The sequence below is a fragment of the Rhineura floridana genome, chromosome 12, assembly GCF_030035675.1.
Source record: "Rhineura floridana isolate rRhiFlo1 chromosome 12, rRhiFlo1.hap2, whole genome shotgun sequence".
NCBI classification, from domain to species: Eukaryota; Metazoa; Chordata; class Lepidosauria; order Squamata; family Rhineuridae; genus Rhineura; species Rhineura floridana.
In genome coordinates this window covers 25,891,391-25,916,238 of record NC_084491.1, presented here as the reverse complement: position 1 = coordinate 25,916,238, position 24,848 = coordinate 25,891,391, and the positions used below count along the sequence as shown (strand labels likewise).

At 44.3% G+C, this 24,848-nt stretch overlaps 1 protein-coding gene across 10 annotated transcripts in view; it reads right to left on the bottom strand.

Annotated features, from left to right (window-relative positions):
* The window catches only part of ELMOD3 (ELMO domain containing 3), a 31,100-nt gene extending 6,523 nt beyond the window's left edge, over positions 1-24,577 (bottom strand). The window contains exons 1-11 of one of the 10 annotated variants that reach the window (XM_061592740.1): positions 24,308-24,330; positions 23,759-23,838; positions 21,866-21,983; positions 21,401-21,478; positions 19,208-19,277; positions 17,512-17,577; positions 11,752-11,843; positions 8,045-8,168; positions 4,830-4,952; positions 3,069-3,199; positions 26-102 (exon numbers count right to left, since the gene is read on the bottom strand). In XM_061592740.1, coding sequence (XP_061448724.1) covers positions 26-102; positions 3,069-3,199; positions 4,830-4,952; positions 8,045-8,168; positions 11,752-11,843; positions 17,512-17,577; positions 19,208-19,277; positions 21,401-21,478; positions 21,866-21,889 — 785 coding nt within the window. In that variant the 5' untranslated portion in view covers positions 21,890-21,983; positions 23,759-23,838; positions 24,308-24,330. Of the gene's footprint in view, positions 1-25; positions 103-3,068; positions 3,200-4,829; positions 4,953-8,044; positions 8,169-11,751; positions 11,844-17,511; positions 17,578-19,207; positions 19,278-21,400; positions 21,479-21,865; positions 21,984-22,949; positions 23,636-23,758; positions 23,914-24,093; positions 24,239-24,307; positions 24,416-24,476 lie in introns of those variants that run through there. The other 9 variants (XM_061592739.1, XM_061592742.1, XM_061592738.1 and 6 more) reach the window with 9 other exon arrangements.
* Positions 24,578-24,848: the final 271 nt, after the last annotated feature.

The window sequence follows — 24,848 nt, the reverse complement described above, 5'->3', positions numbered from 1 at the left end:
TACAAGAGACCCGCAATGAACTCACCTAGAAAGCCGTTCTTCCCTCAGTACCTGGATTACAATACGAGTAATATTGACAGACATCACGCAGAAAGGGAAATTCTGTTAATAGAAGTAGAATTACATCAGAAAAGGGTACGTCCCTATCCCTAACTAACTTGAAATAAATACAATTCCTTTTACTTTATTATAGCTTGTTTATACATGCCTGAATCAAACATCTACAGATATTTGAGTGAGTTTTCTCTACTTGACCTTACATTTAAGAGCATGTAATACCAAATAATCCCACCCCACAAAAAAATTATTGGGCTATGTAAGAGAAATTGTTCTTGAAGATGATCCAGAGATAATACTGAATCTTTCTGACTGCTTGGAACAGAAAACACCACCCTCTACCTTTGAGTGGTATGAGAGGACCTGGGATATTGCCATACTAAGTTAACTTACTACAGGAGAGAGAATTATGGGCAAGCAAACCAGTTTATGGAACACCGGTCTTTTTTTTTTATGTACTGGAATGACAAGTTTGACATGCTGTCCTGTCGCCAGTGTTGAAATCAACTTCCAGTCCGGTTGGCTTCTAGAAGAGGAACTGGGGCACCTGGCCCACCTCACACAGCAACATGTTTTGGATCAGCACAATGCTATCTGTCTCTGGTACCGCTGACTGCCGCCCCTGGAATGTAAACTATGCCCAGCCAGAACTGCACTACATGCCTCTGATCACTATGACAGACAAGGAAATACCATTGCTACCCCACAGCAAGGATTACCTCAGCTCATCCCTTTTTGACACTCTGCCTATTTGAATTCACAACAGAATACAAAAAGGAACTGGGATGGGCCTTTGAAAAGGAATTAATTTCAGTCTCATTCAGGGAAGGTCCCAATCCATCCCTCACTATTCCACTGCTTCCATCCATTGAGTGCCCTGAATCAAATTTGCTTTCCTAACAGAAGTTAAGGATTAAAAATGCAAACTCCCCATTATTATTATTATTATTACATTTTATATCCCACCCTTCCTCCCAGGAGGAGCCCAGGGCGGCCAACAAAAACACTAAAAACACTCTAAAACATCTTAAAAACAGACTTTAAAATATATTAAAACATCTTTTTTAAAAAAAAAAAAGCTATAAAAACATCTTAAAAAGCAATTCCATCACAGACCAAGATCACACAACCAAAACAAATCAGGCAAACTCAAGTACCCTGGATAAATTTATTGTGAATTACAGAGCAGAAAGGCTCCAGTGAGACTGCTTATAGAATACTGACAATATCAATGGGAAAAAGTAAGACAATTTGGAAAAACGTTGTTAAGAGTGGGAAGTGTATGCACACGCTACTTTAATCCACAAGATGTAGCTGACTAACCTTATTTTTTTATGTACACCGCCTAGAGAGCTTGCTATGGGCGGTATAAAAGTTCAATCAATCAATCAATCAATCAATCAATCAATCAATCAATCAAATAAATAAATAAATAAATAAATAAACCCAGCTGATCTAGAAGGCACCAGGTTGGGGAAGGGTGCACTAGACTGTTAGCTGAGATATCAATGGTTCACTTCTCTGGACCTCCAAATGCCTCTGGTGGGACCAATTTTAGTAAATGCCTCCAGGCACAGTGGGAGTTATTAGCCACATTTCAGCCTCTTGTTATGCATTCAGTTTCCACCTTGCTTCCTGGCAATGCCTTTCAAGGGGCTGATGGGAAAGGTGGTGCTTAAATTTCTTGTATTCTCCCACAATAATTTATCGACCCATTTTTATATATTGGGGGGGAAGGGAAAGAAATACAAACACATCAGTTCAACATAAGCAATATACTTAACATTAAAAAATACAAACAACCCCCTACAAAAGGTATAGAAACAAATGTAGTGTCACCTTTACTGTAAAAATATCTCTACCTTGATCAATGTAAGATACTCCTACAAAGCCCATATGAAAGGCACAATTTCCCAAGCATTTACATTTGTTATCAAGGCCTGTCCTGAATTCTCAAGGCTGGTGCCCAAACCTTCCATCAAAGCGCCATGGGTGAGTGGCAGAGCATCTGCTTTGCATGCAAGAAGTCCCAGGTTCAAGCCCCAGGTAGGGCTGGGAGAGAAGCCCTGTCTGAAATCCTGGAGAGCCACTGCCAGTCAGTGTAGACAGTACTGAACTAAGCAGACCAATAGTCTGACTCGGTATAGGGCAGCTTCCTATGTTCCTAAAATGTTATGCAAATACTATCCCACAGTACCTTGATCCTGGATCAGAAAGCAGTTCAAATAGGGTGGTCGCAGGTTGAAAAGAATATGACTTTTCAGAAGTATTGGTTTACTTGTGAAATCTCAACTGGATAGTCAAAACAGGGGAGGGAAAACTTGAAACTCTCCAGATGTTGCTGAACTCCAACTCCCATCATCCCTGACACGTGTAGAGCTTCGGCTATGGGGCGGTATACAAATGCAATAAATAAATAAATAAGTGGCCATGTTGGCTGGGGCCAATAGGAGCTGGAATCTAACATCTGGCAGGCTGCAATGTTCCTCACCCCGCATCTAAAGACTTCTAAGGTATGGCAAAAGGCTCATAAAAGAATCAGAAAGAGGTTGTTTGGACAATGGTAAAGCCATGGGGGCCACGTGCTCTGGCAGACCAGAGTAAGCTTATATAAAGCAAGGGAGGAGGGAAGAGTGGAAGCCAGGAACAAAGCAGAGAGAGAGAAACAAAATGGCTGAATTCAGAGCTAACAACCAATTATGGGTATGAGATTTTGAGAATGAATTTAAATGCCCTAATTACCAGAACAAGAAATCTCCCGGCATGTTGTCCAAGGAGAAAGCCTCTTTGACAGTTAAAGGACTGAGCCATTTCTGGAAGGCAGTGCAGAAGGAAGGGGTCCGCACTCCAGCAATCTTTCCAATAGATAGATGAAGCGGGTGATTTAGGCTGCCAAAAGCAAATGCCTTTCCTTGTAACTAATAGGGGACCAAGCTTGCAAAGTTATCTTTCCCCACAGCTCTGCAATTGTGTATTTTAAAAACCCACAGCTCAGAAAAGAGGAAACATGCCTGCGTTTCATGATGGGATAGCTTGAAAATCTCTCGAGCTACTGGTAATATCCGAGAATCCATTACAAAATATAATGTTTGCATTAATCCTAGCAATCCAGTCCCACGTAGGTCTGTGCCAGGATCCATCCCTTAAGTATAAAACAGAGAGAGAGAGAGAAAGAGAAGCAATTAAGCCAAGCCAGTAAATGCTCTTACACAGGCTATATTTGTGAATTATTGCATGCATAAAGCTTCATTAGAGGATTGTTAATTGCCAAGGCACACTCACAAAGGCAACACTGAAATTAATGTGGCCTGATGAAAACTTAATGCCATCTCTCATGAGCATCCATTATGTAATCATACCTGAATGCCTTCAAATTTGAAAGCTATAGAAAACGGTGGACTGAATTACCAAGAAAATGGTCTGGCCCGTGCTTTATAGCTCATGCTCACAGAAAATGAACACAATTTGTGATCGAGATATCTAAAAAGGACCACCTGCTCCTATATGAACCTGCTCGCTCCTACATTCTTCAGCAGATGCATTTCTCCAAACGCCCCAGCTTTCTGAGACAAGGCAGGTAGAAACAGGAGTAAGGGCCTTTTTGGTACTGGCACCCTGGTTGTGAAAAGCTCTTCCAAAGACACTTGGCTGGCAAGTACTCTTAATTTTTAAATCTTACTCTTGTCCAAAGCTTTTAATTAGATTTTTCTGTTCCCTGCTGCTATACCTCTGTTTTTTTTATTGATGCTGTTTCCACTTTTAATCATTCTTATTGGGGGGTGGCTGCTTTTATTGTTGTTCTGTATCAATTGTTGAATATTTCTATTCTTAGCTCTCTTGTAAGTAGGTTGACAGGCTATACATTTTTAAAAATAAATAAATTCCCGCTCCCTCCAAAGTCAAATGCTTTTAATATTAAATAGTAATGGAATATTAATCAGCAAGAACCTCTTTACAAATCATGGGTGATATTCAGTGCCAGTGCTACTCAGAGTAGACCCACTGAAGTTAATGGACATGATTAACTCTGGTTCATTAATTTCAGTGGGTCTACCTTTACTTGAAATACCCCCCCAAGTATATTGAGACACAATAGTCATCTGTGGAAGCAAGCCTGTAAAACACATTTCCAAAATTTAAAATATTCACGATTTTCAAAACGTTAAGATTGTTCTTACTGGATGGGAGACTTAAGGATTCTTTTGCATATTACAATTAAGTACCAAAAAAGGAAATGCAAAAGTGGGGGTTTTCATGCTTGTGCTGTATTTTATAAATAGGGAACTCACCTATTTCCCCTATGGAAAAATACACGGAGTGCCAGATGTGAGCAGCCCATAGATCTTTCCTCAGGAGAAATACATGTTCCCCTTTGGCACATTACAGCAGAGACAAGAGCCACTCATGCCTCCATATTTGTTGTGTCCTGTAGAGTGTGAAAAAGCCCTAGGCTTGCACAGCACTGACAGAATCAACCGTATCTATTCGGCAAATCTGGTTCCTCACATTCCACAGATGCCTCCAGCTTCACTGGTTCTCTACGCAACTATGTGCCTGATGGGATCAGGGTGGGCTGTGGGGCCTACAGACTCAGCTTTGTGGTGTTGGTACTGGGGTTAATGTAAGTGTGGGGGGGGGAACCAGACCTTTCCGAACCATCCCCAATGGGTTCTGCATGCTCTTCATACAAAAGGCCAATGAATTAGAAAAAACAGATCTTGCTTCCATGTAAAAGCTCATCTGAAGAATATTTTCTTGCACTCCCTCCGTACCTTGAAATCCCAGGTCTTCCCAGTGGGCTCCATAACGGGCACAATCAAAACGGGACCCTGTTAATTTCTTGTAGATAGTTTGCAGGATCCTCATGTGCACTTTTTCATTGTTATCCAAGCCACCTGTAGAGGGAAAGGCCAATTACTTTCTCTACAATAATGGAATATTAATCAGCAATGCTATGCTTTGACTATGTAAGGCTCAAGTTCAATCCCTGGCATCTTTGCATAAGGATCTGTTCTGTTCCAGGCAGTGCTCCCAGCCAGATGGGTGTTCTAACCCATGAGAGAGATGCTAGGCGTAAGTTCAGATTCTGACAAGGGAAGCAAGGAAAAGTCAAAAAGGTCCTAGTAGCACCACGTGAAGCTCAGGCTGAAGAGATATATGAGCAGGCTCAAATTATGTTGTTTCAACAGCCTGTAAACCCAGACTTAAATAAGACCATCCAGGTCTGCCTTTCCCAATCTATGGGTCCCCAGATGTTGCTGGACTATAGCTCCTATAATTCCTGACCACTGGCCATGCTGGCTGGGGCTGATGAGAGTTTTGGGTCCCCAGATGTTGCACAGTCACAACCAGCATGGCCAATGGTCAGGAATTACAGGAAACTGTAGTCCAGCAACATCTGAGGACCCAAAGGTTGAGAAAGAGGGGAGAGGGGAGAGAGAGACAGAGAGAGAGAGCCCTCTGCCCAAATCCTTGGCGAGCTGTTGCCAGTGAAAGCAGATAGTACTGGGTTAGGTGGAACAAAGGTCTGATAAAGGCAGGTTGCTTTGTCTTTATAGTAGAGGTGTGGAACCTGTGACTCTCTAGATCAGGGGCTCTTAAGCTGGGGTAAAAAAAATCATATGCAATAAAAATTATTTATTTATTTATGGGGGCCCATAGCTTTCATCCCCCTCTAGGATGCACACCTTAATGTGGTGAGGGGGTTTGAGAGTGTTGAAGAAGCTGAGAGCATTGCCGTCAGGAGTCAAGACCAAGAGGCTAGACTTCTAGCAGGGGCACCCAAGGCAGAATGGTCAAAGCTGAAACACCAGACTAAGATGCATCCAAACTCGGAGGAAGGCAATGGTAAACCACCTCTGAATATCTTCCCACGAAAACCCTATGAACAGAGTATCCAAAATGCAACACGAGATAATGCTGGAAGATGAGACCCCCAAGTCAGAAGGCACTCACTGAGCTACTGGGAAAGAACAAAGGACAAGTACGAGTAGCGCTCTGACTAATGACGCAGCTGGGTCAAAGCCAAAAGGAAGCCCAGAGGCTGATGCGCACAGATACGAAAGGAGAGTCCGGAGTTGTACGACGCACACAATAGGAACATGGAATGTGAGAAGCATGAACCAGGGGAAGTTAAAAATTGTCAAGCAAGAAATGGAACACATCAACATTACAATACTTGGCGTGAGTGAATTAAAGTGGATGGGAATGGGACACTTTCAATCAGGCAACTACAAAATATTTTATGCAGGAAATGAGAAATTAAGAAGAAATGGGGTTGCTTTAATAGAGAAGTGATGTAGCAAAAGCAATTAGGAGGTACAACACAAGGTCTGAGCGAGTGATATCAATGAGATTAAATGGAAAACCTATCAACATAACCATCATCCAAGTCTATGCTCCAACAGCAAACGCAAAAGGTGAGGAATTGGAGATATTTTATGCAGAAGTACAGGAGGAAATTGATCACACACCAAAACAAGATGTGCATCTGATAATCATGGGGGACTGGAATGCAAAAGTGGGGAACAGAGAAGAACTAGGAATTGTGGGGAAATGGGGCTTAGGAGACAGAAATGAAGCAGGAGAAAGACTTTTTGAATTCTATGAAGCCAATAATGCTGATGAAAGTTAAAGAGGAAAGCACAAAAGCAGGACTACAGCTGAACATCAAGAAGACTAAAGTAATGACAACAGAAGATTTATGTAACTTTAAAGTTGACAATGAGGACACTGAACTTGTCAAGGGTTATCAATATCTTGGCACAGTCATTAATCAAAATGGAGACAATAGTCAAGAAATCAGAAGAAGGCTAGGACAGTGAAAAAACTGAATAGGAGAAAAATGAACTCATTTGAAATGTGGTGTTGGAGGAGAGCTTTGCAGATACCATGGACTGCAAAAAAGACAAATTATTGGGTGTTAGAACAAATACAAGAACTATAATTAGAAGCTAAAATGATGAAACTGAGGTTATCATACTTTGGACACATAACGAGAAGACATGATTCACTAGAAAAGATAATAATGCTGGGGAAAACAGAAGGGAGTAGAAAAAGAGGAAGGCCAAACAAGAGATGGATTGATTCCATAAAGGAAGCCACAGACCTGAACTTACAAGATCTGAACAGGGTGGTTTATAACAGATGCTGTTGGAGGTCGCTGATTCATAGGGTCGCCATAAGTCATAATCGACTTGAAGGCACATAACAACAACAATAATTTTCATCAGATTCTCAAAGGGGTCTGTAGCCCAAAACAGGTTAAGAGCCCTTGCTCTAGATGTAGTTGGATTCCAACCAATGGTGGCTGGTGCCCACTGAGACTGGTGGGGCGGAAGGCAGGGAGCCCGACAGTAGGTGGAGCCAGAGCCAATGATGGGCACAGCCAACTAATAATAGTTTTGTCCCCCATCCTGTTCCTCCCTGCCGAGTTCTACAAGGGCAACACTGGGACTAAGGAGGAGGAAGGTGACAGGCAGTGCCAACCCCTGGACTGGCTGTATGCAAGAAGGCAGGCAGGTGGGGGCTCGTTAAGGGTAGACTGAGGTTCATGGGGCAGCACCCCATTTGTCCTAACAGACCAGCCTCCACCAACTCCCATCAGCCCCGGCCAGCATGGTCAATGGTCTAGGATAATGCGAGTCGGGAGGGCGACAGTTTCCCCACCTCCACTTCGCAGGATCGGAGGAAGGCGCTTTATACCAAGAGAGACCATCATTCCAACTAGCTCCGTACTATCGCCACTGACTGGCTATGACTTTCCAGAGTTTCAAACAGGAATCTTTCCCAGCCCTGCCTGGAGAAGCCAAAGACTGAACCGGTGACCTTCTACATGCAAAGCATGTGCTCTTCCATTGAGCTGCAGCCCTTCCCAAATTTTCAAGACACGGCGATATTATGTAGATTGAAGTCAGAATGCTGCCTGTGGGTTGGTGACAGGGCTAATGGGAAGATGCTTGCCTCATCCACAGGAGGCAATACTTACACTGGGCTATTGCCAGGGCTAAGTCCCTCTCACTTTGCAGCTGCTGATGGAGATGGGGAGGGCCGAAAAGAAAATGGGCAACGGCAGCCAGTCCTCTCCTTCGCACCGTTGGCTGGATCTTTTTCTGGAACAAGGAATATTAAAATGGAAAAGAATTTAAAAGAATGGAGGTACGTGGGCAAAGTCCCCCCTAGCAACATCGCTGAGAAAATGAGAATGCAAACCAAATCACAGTTGCAATTATCAAGTTACACACACATGAGAAAGGGGATAGCTAGAATGTCTGATTGGGAGGAGTTGCATGAGTCAAGAGGGGAAGGTTTGTCCCAGGGTTGTTTCATCACTGGCAGATGTGAGATAAGGGGGTTGGGTATGGATGGGCCTACTTTGAACTTGTAGCAGCTTCTACAAGTTATGACAGCTTAGTTACTTAGACACTATGGATTATGTGAAGGTGAGGAGAACCTTTGGCCCTCCAGATGTTGCTGAACTACAACTGCCATCTTCCCCACCAAACATGGCCAATGGCCAGGGATGATGGGAACTGTAATTCAGCAACATCTGGAGGCCAAAGGTTCCCCACGCCAGCACTGCGTGCAATACACATTTTATTTATTTTATTTTATTTATTTTATTTTATTTATAGACTGCCCATAGCGAATAGCTCTCTGGGCGGTGAACAACAGAGTTAAAATACAAAGTTACAATAAAACATACAAGGTCACAACAAGGTAGAGTAAAAAACATTGAATATAAAACATGAACGTTAAAATGCCTGGGAGTATAACCAGGTCTTAACCTGGCGCCTAAAAGTACCGTAGGCGCCAGGCATATCTCCTCAGGTAAGCTGTTCCATAGTTCGGGGGCCACCACAGAAAAGGCCCTGGATCTAATAACAATCCTCCAGGCACCCTGATGGGTTGGTACCCGGAGGAGGGCCTTAGATACTGAACGAAGTGAACGGGTAGGTTCGTAGCGGGAGAGGCGTTCCATCAGATATTGCGGTCCCACACCGTGTAAGGCTTTATAGGTCAAAACCAGCACCTTGAATCTGGCTCGGAAACGAATAGGTAGCCAGTGCAGACGGGCCAGGACAGGTGTTATATGCGCGGACCAATGGGTCCCCGTCAACAACCTGGCTGCCGCGTTTTGCACTAGCTGAAGTTTCCGAACTGTCTTCAAGGGCAGCCCTACGTAGAGCGCATTACAGCAGTCCAATCTAGAAGTTACCAGAGCGTGAACAACAGAGGCGAGATCGTCACTGTCCAGATAGGGGCGTAGTTGGGCTACTAAGCGAAGATGGTAAAACGCATTCCGCGCCACCGAGGCCACTTGAGCCTCAAGCGACAAGGAAGGGTCAAAAAGGACCCCCAAACTACGAACCTGTTCCTTCAAGGGGAGTGTAACCCCATCTAGAACAGGCAAAACATCCACCATCTGGGCAGGTAAAGAGCTCACCAACAGTGTCTCAGTCTTGTCTCGATTGAGTTTCAGTTTATTAGCTCTCATCCAGTCCATTATCGCGGTCAGGCAATGGTTCAGCACATCAACAGCCTCACCTGAAGAAGGTGAAAAGGAGAAGTAGAGTTGCGTGTCATCAGCGTACTGATGGCAACGCACTCCAAAACTCCTGATGACCGCACCCAGAGGCTGCATGTAGATGTTAAAAAGCATGGGGGACAAGACCGACCCCTGAGGGACTCCACAATGGAGAGTCCAGGGTGTCGAGCAGTGTTCCCCAAGCACTACCTTCTGGCAACGATCCGCTAAGTAGGAGTGGAGCCACTGCCAAGCAGTGCCCCCAACTCCCAACTCCGCGAGCCTCCCCAGAAGGATACCATGGTCGATGGTATCAAACGCCGCTGAGAGATCAAGGAGAATCAACAGAGTCACACTCCCCCTGTCCCTCTCCCAACAAAGGTCATCATACAGGGCGACCAAGGCTGTTTCGGTGCCAAAACCGGGCCTAAAACCGGATTGAAACGGATCCAGATAATCGGTTTCATCCAAAAGCGCCTGGAGCTGGCCGGCGACCACCCGTTCCAAGACCTTGCCCAAAAAAGGGACATTCGCCACCGGCCTGTAGTTGTTCAGAACATCTGGGTCCAAAGAAGGTTTCTTCAAAAGAGGTCTCATTACTGCCTCCTTGAGACTACCAGGGACTACTCCCTCTCTCAAGGAGGCATTTATCACCTCTTTGGCCCAGCCTGTGATTACAGCCCTGCCGGCCTTCACCAGCCAAGATGGGCAAGGATCCAGGGCGGACGTGGTCGCCCGCACCATTCCAAGCACCTTGTCCACTTCCTCAAGCTGCACCAACTGAAATTCATCCAACAATGAAGGACAAGACCGCGCTCTGACACTCCAATGGAATCATCTGTAATAACATCAGAGTCTAAGTCCCGACGGATGCAAGCAATCTTGTCCTGGAAGTGCTCCGCAAATTCGTTGCAGCGGGCTTCTGATGTTTCTTTAGTGTCATGAGGGGCAGAATGTAAGAGCCCTCGTACCACCCTAAAAAGCTCCGCTGGGCGGCAAAGAGATGATCTAATGGTGGCAGCAAAGTAAGACTTTTTTGCTGCCCTAACCGCTTTTACATACGCCTTAGTGGAGGCACTCACCGAAGAATGACTGCATCCATCAGGAGTTCGCCTCCACCTGCACTCTAGCCTCCTCTCTTGCTTCATCACTCTCAGCTCCGGGGTATACCACGGTGCTGTTTGAGTTCTGCACCAAAGGGGGCGCGCGGGGGCAATCATGTCAATGGCCCGGGTCATCTCCGTATTCCACAGGTCGACCAAGGCCTCGACAGGAGCGCCAGTACTATCAGCCGGAAAAACTCCCAGAGCACTCTGGAAAGCAACAGGATCCATAAGCCTCCGGGAGCGGACCAACTTAATAGGTCCCCCACCTCTGCAGAGGGAAAGGGCTGTCGTGAGTCTAAAGCTCAGCAAGCGGTGATCTGTCCATGACAATGGGGTAGATGAAAAATACCCCACCCTCAGATCACCATCTCCATGACCAGTGGCGAAGATCAAATCAAGAGTATCTCCTGATACATGTGTAGGGCCAGTAACAACTTGAGACAGCCCCATGGTTGTCATGGAGGCCATGAAGTCCTGAGCCGCCCCGAACAAGACAGCCTCGGCCCGAATGTTGATATCCCCCAGTACCACCAGTCTGGGGGACCTCAACAATACCTCCGAGACTATCTCCGTCAGCTCAGCTAGGGAAGCCGTTGGGCAGCAAGGTGGGCGGTACACCAACAGTATTCCCAATCTGTCTCCATGGCCCAACACAAGATGAAGACACTCCAAACCAGTCGCCGACTGGACAGGGTGCTTGGTGAGAGAGAAAAAACTCCGATAGACCACAGCAACCCCGCCTCCCCGGCCCTCAGATCTGCCACAGTGCTGCACCGAATACCCAGGTGGGCAAACACATCAAACCTCTTCTCTTCAAGTTACCTATAGCCCAGAACCTGGAACCTTATAGTCCTGCATATTGCTTAGCAAAAAGAAGATTGTGGGGGTAGGAGGACTAGCTAAATCATGGAGATTTAAGCCACTGGCTCCGGTAATGCTAGGTCCTCCTATCAACATGAAGTGCTTTGAGGACCAAACAGGAACTGTAAACACAGCATTTTCAGTGCCTAATATATTTAAGTAGTATAGCTGTTAAAGCAATCCTAGTTGGCACATACATACCCTGCAGTCTGAGAGATCTGCTGTTTGAAAATACTGCAGTGCTTCATTAAAAGAGATTAAGGGTATTGGCCCAAGAGACTTCTCCACGATGCCTACAGTCATACACACACCAAAAAAGAGCATTTATTTAATTCATGTTCATCCTAGCATTCCTCCCAGTGGATGCCCAAGGCAGCTGACAATATTAAAACAGTATTTTTTAAAAATATCAACACCGTCTATTTTTAAGATGTTTTGTACTGAAATTTGTGTTACATTTATTTATGAATACATAATATGGAGCCAGAGATGAGCAGTGACATAGCCATGTCTGCTGATGACACTTAGTTATAGTAAAGCGCTCCAAAAGTGTATCTCCATATTGGGTGAAGATGCAAAAAAGTGGCAAGTGAGATTCAATGCATGTAAGTGTAAAGTGATACACAACGAGAACTTTTTTTAAAAAAAAAAATCCCAACATTATATATGCACTGATGGAGTCTGAATTGTCTGAAGGAGACCTTGGGGTTGCAGCAGATAGCTTAATCAAAATGTCAGTTTGTAGTGCTGCAGCAGTGATAAAGGCAAACTCAGCATTGGGAACCTTTAGGAAAGGGACTGAAAATAAAATCACAAGTATCATAATGTCCTTATATACATCAATGATGCAACCACATTTGGCATGTACAGTCCTGGTTGTCCTATCCCAAAAAGGATGTTGTAATGCTGGAAAAGATACAAAAGGGAGGCAATCAAGACAATGAGGGAGGTGGAGCAGTTTCCAAAGGAGGAAAGAATTTGGTCTTTGTTTCAAAGCTAAAAAAAGCTGAACTAAGGGACAGGGTAATGCTAATTGCATGAATGCAATTAATATGCATGGGTTTTGTTGCATAAATAGCTGTGGGAAAGCTGGAGCAGCCTTGGAGCTGTAGGGAGGGGAAGTTTAACTCTTCTTCTCCCTGCCAAAGTCCAACAAAAGTCATCTCTTGAAGCTGCTATTTGCCTTCCAAGGGAAGCCTCCACGGGGCCAGTGGAAGCTTCCATTGAAAGGCAACTAGGAGCTTTGGAGAGGCAACTTTTATAGGACTGTGGCAGGAAAGGAAAGAATTAAAACTCCCCCTGCCCATCCCATCCTCATAGTTCCACGTTTGTTCAGGCTTCCCAGGGCTCCTATTTACATAACAAAAATGTGCATGTTAATTGCATTCAAACAATTAAAACTGAGTCTAGTTAGGCCCTAACAAGGGACATGAGAGGGTCAAACATGCCTCTCCAAAATTATGATTCTTTCCCAAACAATGGAAGATCACAAGCAATCTCTGACCTTATTTGATCATGTTCTAACAAATCAAATCTCGGACATCATTTCAGATTTAATCATTTGCTAATTGCCCTGAAAATATTCAGCACTATGGCCTTGACTTCAATGGAGTGCAAACTGCAAGCTTTTGTTTATCTCAAAGTTTGCTTCAATTGGCAGGTTTTATATATCACTATCTTACCATATAGTTACCAAGCAGACGTATCCGACACAAATATGCAGTTCATGTCATTCACTTCATCCTTTACAAGCCTCACAACAGATAGATATGTTAAGAGTAATTCTGGACAAATTAGCATAGCAGGTTTACCTGGGTTGCCCAGGATTGTACAACATACAGCTTGAAGGCTGACTGCATTGCTTAATGTTTGTAGCCCAGCTTTGTTTGGCTCTTTTTGCATATGGTCTTTTAAAAAAAAGAAAAAAAAATCTTTTTTCTACTTGCAGTGTGCAACTTGTCCAGTGTTACATAGGTGAGCACGTGAACAAGCTTAGCACCCTTTTATGTTTGGCGATAGCAAAAGAGAGGGAGAAAGTGTGCACCCTCCATGCACCACACCACTTGTTGGCTCACTCACTCAATGCCCAATGAGCTGAGGCAGCAATGGAAAGTGCCAGCAGAGAGGAGACCACATAACCCCCATGTAGCAGAGTACTTGTTGCTTAGATCGCTCTTCCACTGCTCCTAACACGCTGAAACTTTCAACTGAGCCTGCGTGTTGTCCTTTGGGAAGGACTGAAGAGTTTCTGCAGCAAGGACTCAGAGAGTGATGCAAGCAACAAGGCTTTGGTCTAGGGAAACTTCACTGTTTTCCTTTAAAAGACAAGCAATACAATTTTAATGCTACGGGGATGGCGAAGAAATGCGGAATCTAAGTTCTTCACCCTCTTGGCACAGGGACTAAGCAAAAGTCAATTAAGCAAAGTTTTGATAATGGGTTAAAAAAACCTTTTAAAAAAGGGTAAAAATACAAACAGGATTCACTCAGTCTGCCAGTTTCTTGATCTGTTAAAGAAATCATTGCTAACAGCTTTCTTTCACCTCTGCTTAGTAGCCCTTATCTAAGACTGCAGTTACATGCCCACTTACTTGGAAGTAAGCTCTACTGGGCTTTTTTCCACTGGTAGGTGAGGGTGAACATGACTGGTTTTTAAAAATTATGCATGGTGTGGACAGATATTGAGTAGTGCATTCAGTTCTGGGCACCACATTTTAAGAAGGATGCAGATAAATTGCAACAGGGTCAGAGGAAGACAAGGATAATCAGGAGCCTGGAAGCAAAGCCTTATGAAGAGAGACTGAAAGAATTGGGCATGTTTAGCCTTGAGAAGAGAAGATGGAGGGGAGATAGGATAGCACTCTTCAAGTACTTGAAAGATTGTCACACAGAGGAAGGCCAGGATCTCTTCTCAATCATTCCAGAGTGCAGGACATGGAATAATGGGCTCAAGTTACAGGCAGGCGAATTTCGGCTGAACATCAGGAAAAACGTCCACTGTTAGAGTGATACGACAATGGAACCAATTACCTAGGGAAGTGGTGGGCTCTCTAACACTGAAGGCATTCAAGAGGCAGCTGGACAGCCACCTGTCAGGTATGCTTTAAGTTGGATTCTTACATTGTGCAGGGTGTTGGACTCGATGGTTTTATAGGCCCTTTCTATTATTCTATGATTTTATATTTTTCTCCATAGTATTAGAACATGGGGTCTTCCAGTGAAGCTGAAAAGGAGGAGATTCAAGACAGATAAAAGGAAGTACCTCTTCACATAGCACATAGTTGGAATTTGCAGCCACAAAGTGTGGTGATAGCCATCAACTGAAAATGGCTTTGAAAGGTTAGACAAATTCCTGGATAAGGCTATCAACAGCCACTAGGCTATAGGGTGCCTCCAGGATCAGAGGTAATATACCTCTGAATTACAGTGGCCGGGGAACAGCAGCAGGAGAGGACCGCTGCCCTCATGCCCTGCTTGTGGGCTTCCCAGAGCCAATGTGAGATGCAGAATGCACCCACGGTCTGATTCGAGAGGGCTCTTCTTCTGTTCTACCTTCTGAGTAAGAATGCATAGGACTCGGGCTAAAAGAATCAAACATATATATATTACAATGTACCATTTGTAATTCAGTAATATGAGAGCACTGGTCAGGGGTCTGATTACTTTTGCAAGGCACTGTGTGTGTGTATATATATATATATATGCAGATTCACAAATTCGCTCCAGAGTCGTTCAGGTTTGTTGGACATCACTTGCGGACTGCAATTTTCAAAGAGCGCTACAGATTCTCAGTGGGATCGAGATCAAGACTTTGACTGGGCCACTGTAGGACATTCACCTTTAATCTTAATCTTTAATTCCACAACTGATCAAAACATTAAGCATCTTTAACTCTGCAGTCTTTTATTCCTAAAAAGCAGAGTTTCCATTTAGTTATTAAAGTTCAGTTGGAATCCTGTTCTGAAATTCTGGCCTTACTACCAAAAAAGTCTACTGTGTTTTCTGCATACCCAGCACACTTTTCAATCTGGACCAGAATGTTTTTTAGGGTTTTTATTTAGCTTTCATCAAGAATTATGTATCCCTATCATATCTGAAGCCTAAATAGTCTTACATAATCTTTCAAGGCTCCATTCCTATCACCTTTAATGCCAAGACCCATTTTAATTCATGAACTCCAACTGGATAATTCCTTCTTGTCATATATTCCATGGGCCCAGGGCCCAACTTGATTGGCCTTAATAGCTGTATTTAATGCTTTTATCAATACCTAAACATTGATAAAGAATACTTTTATTAGCCCGTTTTAATATTTTACCTACAAAGGTTTTGGATAACAGACTTGCTACAGGTCCTTTTAAAGACAGATGTAGCTCCTGTAATCATGGAGGTGGAAAGGGTCACCCATGTGTTCTTTGACTGTACTTATTAGGGGGTTAGATAACATATCTATTCTCTCATGAGACCATTTCCAGATTGGTCTTTAGAAACCCTCTTGAATATTTTTCATGGGGAGACTAATATCACAGGACAGGTGGCAAAAATATTGTCTTTCTCAGACCAGATATGACTGTCCAGAGGAGGTCATGTTAGTGTCTTGCAGCAAAAGCAATGAAAGAGTCTTGTGGCACCTTAAAAACTAACACATGGGACAAGCTTTTGTGGACATTAGATGCATGAAGTGAATTCCTAGTTGGCAGATATATAACAAAGAAATTGTTGTATGGCATTGAGATACAAAAATTACAGCCAGGTTTTTTTCAGTGATTTCTTAGTTTGCCACAGTTTTATTGAAGTTGTGATTTTATTTTGGATCTTCTGGTTTATTGTTTATTGGTCAATTGACCTTAATCAACATACTTCTACTGATATGCATTGCAGTACACCCTGAAAACAACTGAACATAATGGATCCACCATATTCCAACGCAAATCCAAAAATTCTAGGGAAAAAAACCATTCCATGGTTCCTTAGAGTAACCTTTGTCCAGGGGAATGGGGGTAGGGTTTGAGGCAGCATTAATCCTAAAGCAGGACTTACTATCCTTCAGTTTGTCTTCCCCCCATATTACACTACATGGATCTCTGAATATGAAGCTTACTGTGCTTGTGTATGTGTACATTCACACACACAATATGGTGGGTGAATGATTATACAGCACACACACAGGCCTGGTCTGAATGTAACACTAAAGGCATGGTTTGTTTAGCTTAAATGTAGTTTGTTTACATGTCCAAACCCACCCCAGCCAAGTAACTATGCTTTAGCTGTGACCAACAAACCGGAACATGAAACCATGGTTTGAAGTCGGTTTACGATCTCAGCTTGTATTTACCACGGTTTCTTGCAATGTTCAAACTCACTGTGTTGTATTTAATACTCCTCCTCCTCAAGAGTAGGCCCACTGAAGTTAATGGACACAACTAACCTAAATTCATTAATTTCAGTAGGTTGACTCTGAGCAGAACTTAGCTGGATACAAACCATTATTCTGATTTGTTTTGATGCCCCGCCCTAGACATTTGCCTAGCGACAGAGGAGCACCATGAGAGTGATTAGAAAACAAAACCAGTAACAGGCAAAACAACCCATGGTTACTTTGCTCATCTACGAGACTAATCCTGGTTTGCTTAAAAAAAAAGTTAAAACAAACCATGGCTTAGCACTCATGCAAACACAGCCATTGTGTCTTCCTAGAAAGATTCCATGACTAGAGAATACATGAAGCACTTACATATAGCTAGTACTTTAAAACTTGAATTCCCAGACCGCATCACATCCATACTTTTCACATCACCATGTATTATTCTTAGACCCACCATGTGCTATTCTTAGACCTGTTTCTTGCTCTTTGACAGTACCTCCAGCACCCCCTTTTTCTCACCGTCATCTAAATTAATCTATCGTCATGTTTAAATGGTCCCAGCAGTAAAGGAAATGTCAGTGCAGTTGCTTCCATACCTCCTGGATGGATGCTTGCCACAGTATCCCATTCTTCCCTCACTCGTAGCACCTCCTCACTAATATCTAGCAACAAGGAAAAAGAGAGAGATGAGATGAAACATCACAGCGGCAAGCTTAAAGAGAGTGCTTGTGATGAAATGCTGAAGATGGGATTAAAACCACCACTGCCTTGATTAATAGATTTGGACCACTTTGTGCAACGAGATAGGGGAAAGGCCCTAGTTCAGTGGTAGAGCATCTGCTTTGCATGTGGAAGGTCCCAAGTTCAATCCCTTGCATCTCCAGGTAAGGCTGGGAAAGACCCCTGCCTGAAACCTTGAAGAGCTGCTTCCAGTCAGTGGAAACAATACTGAGCTAGATGGACCTATGGTCTAAGGAAGCTTCCCATGTTCCTAAGACAAACTGCTTGCGCAGAGGGACGGGACACTAGGCCCACTCCCATGACTTGGCCAAGAGGCCATCTTCATCAGGCTCCTCTCCCTCCCTCAGCTGTCATCTAGCAGCAGCCATTCCATCAGGCAGCAACAGAGGGAGAGATGGGAACCAAGGTGCACTCCACTGGATCTGCTGAGAGACCAGGTCCATTTGGCTCCCTGTTTCCATTCAAGCTAATCATTTGTAACTTTAAGAACTGGCACCTGAGTTTGTGGCTTCCTCCCAGCCACCAACCCTCTGCCCAATCCCTCTTTGTTCTGTAGTTGCGTGGTTTGTTCTGTAGTTGTGTCTTTCAGATTATAAGCCTGCAGAGATGGCATTTTCTATCTTATGTAAACCATGCTAGGACCCTTGTTTTCCAAAGAATGGGCTAAACATGCTTAAAAACAAACAAATAAATAAATACTGTGAAAGAAGCTAAGGATTTTAGTGCAAGGACTTCTGTCTGCCAACTCTGAATGGCTGGGATGACAATAGACTCAACCCCCTCCATCCCACCACCTGTGGAGGCTGCTCGCCTCTACCATTGTGAAGGCTCCCTACCCACAGCGAACAAATTCTCTGCTATGAGCAAAATCTGCAGTTTTACACATATCTATGAAGAGTTCCAGAGCAGTTGTATGCATCAGTCATCAGAAAAAGCATTTAAGGGCTAGCGGATAAGATGGTTAGTCCTTGAACTGAATGACTTCATACCATAAGAATGTAAGAGCCCTATCGGATGAGGTCCAAAGGCCCATCTAGTCCAGCATCCTGTTCCCATAGTGGCCAACCAGATGCCTATGGGAAGCCCACTAGCAGGGCCTGAGCACAGCAGCCCTCTCTCCACTTATGATTCCCAGCAACTGGTACTGAGAGGCATTATACCTCAGCAGTGACACTCATTTGGGTTCATTCAAGGGCAACACTTACTTAGCTTAAAACATTTGGACACCACCTCTCCACAATCCTTATGACGGGTCACCATAAAAGGCTATTATAACACCTTGCCTCCACCCAGTGAAAATAGCAGCATTTGCTGGATTGCATCCAAGATTAAGATATTGTTTAAGAGCATCAGATTCCTAACATGGGAACTAAATGAGCAAGGGATGGTGGTGGTTAACTTCATCAGGAGAATTAAAACAATCTTCTCAGCGGCATCAAAGGGATATGACCTTGTTGCTGACAGGATGACAGCTATAGCTCCTCTGGTGTGCTATATCACCAGAAAAGAAACAGAATTCAAGATGGAACATGGAGTTCACTGGAACTGTACCTGTTTCTCTGCATCCGTTGGGGGTTGCTGACAGAGACTGCAGGAGTCCGTTCTGCTTCAAGGCAGAAATCTAAGAGAGAAAACTCATCAAAATGCAAAGTGACACATTAACCTGTTGGCCGTCTCCTCCAAATATTGCCAAGTCTAATGCATCTGAAAGCCTTTGGGCTAAGATTAAGGCATTTGGCAAAATTGCTGCCGCCAGCTTCAATTTAAAGTCTGCTTTGGAATTGGTGCCATCCTGTCCGCTGAATTCCATGCAGACAACTAAGTGATGGTAAAAGCAGATAAGGAAGAATACCAGTGCACAGGAGCTAAGGGGGCGGGGAGAGAGAGAGGAATCAAATCAGCATTTCTGCCGCCCTGGGCTCCTACTGGGTGGAATATAAATCTAATAAATAAATAAATAAATTTCTCAAACTGAACTGCCCTCCAGTGTCATTATAAGGATGTAGGTCTGGCTGCTGTCACTCATACCCTAATAACATTCATTCAGACTAGACTACTGTACTGTGCTGTAGATGGTGCTACCTTTGAAAAGCATTTTAGAAAGGACAACTGGTCCAGACTATGGTAGCATGAGCATTAACTGGGGCTGCCCACATGAAGCATATTACTTCAGCTTTACGTCAATTGCACTGGCTTCCAGTAGGCTTTCAGGCCCACCTCACAGTGCTGGTTTGACCTTTAAAGCCCTAAGTCATCTGGGGCAGGGACCACTTCTCCCATATGGATCTAGCCACTCACTTAGATCATACTTGATGCTCTCAGCTGTATTCCTGTCACATGAAGTGTAACATTGCGCTGCTACACAAGACAGGGCCTTCTCAGTGGTGGCACCTAAATTGTGGAACTCCTTTCCTAGGGAGATCCACCTGACTTCCTCATTCGTGGGGTTCAGGAAACACTTCGCTATTTCAGAGCTCTAGATAATCAGTCGTTTTCAGCAGTAACTTTTACGATGCAGCTCTTTTATTATGTCTTTAATTGTATTATTCTGTTGCTAAGCTACCTTGTAGATCCCAATGTATGGAAAGGTGGGGAACAAATTTGTTTTTTTTTAAATTGCGAAGGACTTTACACTGAAAAGTGCTACAGAAATGGTGAACAGTACAGTTCTACGCCAGTTCATAAGTATCTTTGTCATTTCAAGGTTTAAAACTGCTGCTGGTGATCTTTACAAGATGCGGTCCTTCAAGGCTTTTTTAAAGTTACAGGTGGTACAAGAAAGAGTAGCTGTCTGCCTTTTATGGGAGCAGATGGACAGGCAGGCCACTAGGAGCAAATATATTAATGCTCCAGCACCTGCACTAGCTTCATATTGTATCCAAGATAGTGGTGTTTCTCTCTAAAGCCCTGGAAATGGAAATGGACTGCCTTCATGTCGATCCTGACTTATGGCGACCCTATGAATAGAGATTTCATGGTAAGCAGTATTCAGAGGGGGGTACCATTGCCTCCGAGGCTACTCCTCCCCAGCTGGCTAGGGCCTGCTCAGCTTGCCACAGCTGCACAAGCCAGCCCCTTCCTTGTCTGCAACTGCCAGCTGGGGGCAACTGGGCTCCTTGGGACTATGCAGCTTGCCCACGGCTGCACAGGTGGCAGGGCACGTAACCCCTGAGCCACTCACTGTGGGGGTGATCTTTAGCTGGCGCTTGACACCCAGGAGACACGAGTGGGGATTTGAACTCACAGACTCTGGACTCCCACCAGGCTCTCCTCCCCACTACCCTAATTGGCTTAAAATGTCTCCTGCTCTATGTTCTTCTAAAATTCCACAGAACTAGTAGGGAGGCCTGCTTAACAATGCTGTATTTGCATATTTACAAGTAAACAAGTAATTGCACTAGTAACGCCTTCACCAACCTGGTGCCTTCCAGATATTTTGGACTACAACTCCCATCAGCCTCAGCCTCCACAATATGGAGGACACCAGGCAAAGGCTGCACTAGTGCAATAAAAAAATCCATAAATTGCTATGTTTGTGGAAACAAAATTCCTTATTAATATTCAATTACTGCAGATTTAAGTGTACTTATACAGACACCTGACTACACCTACAACTGCAACGCTCTATTGGGAATGGTGGTCTTACAAGTTGTTATAGCATAACAGCCAATAGTGTGAGCCAGGAAATCTCCAGTTCAAATCCTGTCTTGGGCCAGGTAAGAGATTAGTAACTGGAATACGTACATGCACAGATTTGTAAAGTGGAAAAGAAAGAGCTTGCTCTTCATTCCGGCAGTTGTCAGTGCTGCATCGGTTCATACCCTAATGGAAACAATGAATTCAGAGTCACCAGGGAATGAATTATCACCTCCAAGTCCCAAAGGCCCCCAAGGTTTCTATGAGGAAACACAGAACGTGGCTAAGCTGTGTGTAGAGCTGCTCTGCGGTATCTTTGTCAATTGCTTACTATGACAGAAACTAAAGAGTAAGTAACCTCACTTCAGGGTTAGTGTAAACTGTGCAGCCCAAAGTGCTGAAAAATCACTATCTGATCACACAGCCTTAGGAGACCAGCTTAAGAGGAGAATAGTGCTGGCATAGATGCAGAATACAAGGACAGGTAGAAAAGAACTTATGCATTGATGGATGAGAGAGACCACTCATGTGAATGCCCACCAACAATACTCGGATGAAAGCAGGTGTACTTGCTTTATGTTGTATGAAAGATAGCATCTCATCGTGAGAAGGAAACAAGTGGCATCAACAAACTGAAGCAGATGACTGCACACGAAACTGCCTGGTAATCATACAGAAGCTGCTCTAAGCTCTTTGGTGGGGGAAAAAGAAGATGCGTTTTTTACAATTAAATAAAATGAATGTACATTTCCGCCACCCCCAACACAAAATATATTTAGACAATAGGTGTACTTAGATCAGAGGCTGAAAGTTATGACCTGCCAGATGTTGTTGAGCTACAACTCTCATCATCTCTGACCACAGACAATGTTGAACTGGGAATTCAACTTCTAGAGGCCCTCAAGTTCCCCATCTCTGATTTTGATAACATTTGTTTGCTAAATTTCACTTTTTTGCTAAACGCTAAGATCATTTCATATATGTTATCTTAGCAAGCCTTACAAGAGTTCTGAAAAGCAGCCCAGTGTTATTACATTTTACAGAAGAGGAGCCTGAGACTCAGAAAAGGTGGCTTATCTAAAGGCATCGAAGTCAGTTCATGGCTGAGGTGAGGCGTGAATGGCAGCCTCTTAGATCTCATTCTCTTAGCTGCTCTCTCTCATGCCACAATGTCATGTTGTTTTTTAATGCATAAGAGTGTAATGCCCAAATATTCTAATGAACAGGTTTTCCAAAATTTTGGTACATACTAAAGAACTTGTAGTATATGACAACAATGAAACAAGGGCAGTGTTCTACCAGATGAAGTTGGAAGCTATGTCCCTCCCGCCTTATACTCAATTCCCATGACTAATCTGCATGTTAGAAATGTGAAACAGATGGGCCATTGTCAAGTTTAGCATGAAGCAAAGCAGTGATGTGACTGCTTCATCGCACACCTAGCACGCAACCCAACCTTCATTTACCACACTGCCTCAAAGGTGCTGAAAGCGTGTTCAGTGAGAGAAGCAGTTAGTTAACAAGGGCTTAAGTGCATGTAGGCAATGGGGTGAAACGACCACAAAATCCTTTCTCCTCATGCTAAAGTCTGCCACAGATCCAATCACTCAATATTCACAACATGTCAAATTCAGGCTGCAATCCTATGCATGCTAACCTGGCGGTTAACTCCCACTGACCAGATCAGGATTTCCTTCCAAGTACACACACATAGGACTGGACTGGACCCAGTGAAAACAACTAAAAGCAAAGATCACAACACAGGCCCATTTTGTTCAGCATTGTTTCCCTCAGCAGCCAGCCACATGCTTTTGACAAGAGCTGGGAACCTGCAGCCTGGGGGTGCTCTGGACTACAGCTCGCATCATCCCTGACTACTGGCCACGCTGCCTCAAGCTGATGGGAGTCTGACTCCACCAACCTCCAGAGGACCGCAGGTTTCCCATTCCTATTATAGGAGCTCACAAGTAAGGATGGTATTATTCAAGAGGTACTACTGGAGAGCCTGGATGAATATGCAACATTTCTTACTCCCAGTCTAGGGTGGCCAGTTTTTGTCCTACTAGGGTTCTTGTGCTTTTAACAATTATACAGGAAAAAATCAGCAAGTACCAGGTTCCAATCAGGAGATCTGCAGCTTGCCTTCACACTCCCCCTTTTTTATAACAGAAGCAGCATTTGCTGCTTCCCTCTCAGCTTCCCCTCCCCCCTCCATACTGAGCAGATATGCTGCACAGCAGGCAGGAGAATGGAAAGACACAGTATAGATAAAAAGGCTCAGAAATACTGCAATTGCATCAGGAAATTAAAAGGTGTATGCACAGTCTCCAGGTTGCTACCGAGGTGCTTTTCTATTACTTGGATATCCATACCAGCTGCTTTGATGGCTGAGTTTTATGGAAAGGAGGAACAGAAGTAGCAATTAAACTATTACCAACGACTTCTTTTGCTTTCTGTGGATCATACCTACAAAATATATTTGCTATGCTGTCTTAAAAGCTCACAGTAACACAAGCCTTTCCGAGGGCGAGGGAAGTTGGCTGCTACTAAACAAAAATAAATTAGGCAATATAACCATCGCCGCCGCCATAAAAGGTGCCCCCCTCGCTAATCACATATCCCCTCCCCCTGCGGCCCCCAAATCAATAAGGATTGCCCACTCTTGCTCCCCCAATCAATTATATAGCCCCTCCCCCTATGGCCCCAAAACCAGTAACAGCTGCCAACGTTACTCCCCCGCAATCATTTAGCCCCTCCCACTATGGCCCCCAAACCAATACGGATGGCCTGCCCACCCTTACTCTTTTCCTTAAGGCCAGATATCCTGCAAGGGCCTACTACTTGACACTGCCAGCTGCGCGCACGCAGACACGCCCGCTTCTTCCCCATACACGTATATCTATCACACGTGTCTATTTATTCCCACATTCCAAGCCTCGCGTCACGCCCCTCTTCCTCCCCTTTGCTTGTCTCCCACTACTCTTCCCCTCCTCTCTCCCACTCCTCATAACGCACCCAAGGAGGCGTCATCCCCGACAAACCGGACCGAACAACGGGTTTTTCCCCCTCAGTTTTTCCTCCAATCTGTGCTCTGTGACTAACCCCCCCTCCTGTGACACCCACACACGCAAAAGCGCGTGCGCGTCTCTGTGCATGCTGGGAGTTGTAGTCCCAGGTTTCTTACCAACAGGCTGAGCCGAGCGACCCTTTCCGCCTCAGTCCACGTAAGGCAGCAACGCGGCGCGTCTCTGCCGCAGACTTCGGTCACCGTGCTGGGTTTGCTTCACGTCTTTTAAAAAAAATGCACGTCGGACAGGGATGCAAAATGGGAGGAAAGGACTGCATGCTTGAGAGAGGTTTTCTTAGAAGTAGAGCTTGGAAAAGTTACTTTTTTTGAACTACAATTCCCATCAGCCCAATCCAGTGGCCATGCAGAACCTCCAGTAACTGAAGGTTCAATGGTGTTGTTGTCCAAGGTCTCATGGGGTCTTAGAGACCTTACTTTTTTGGGAGCAGGGTCCCTATGTCTTCAGCATCCTAGGAGCCGATCAGCATG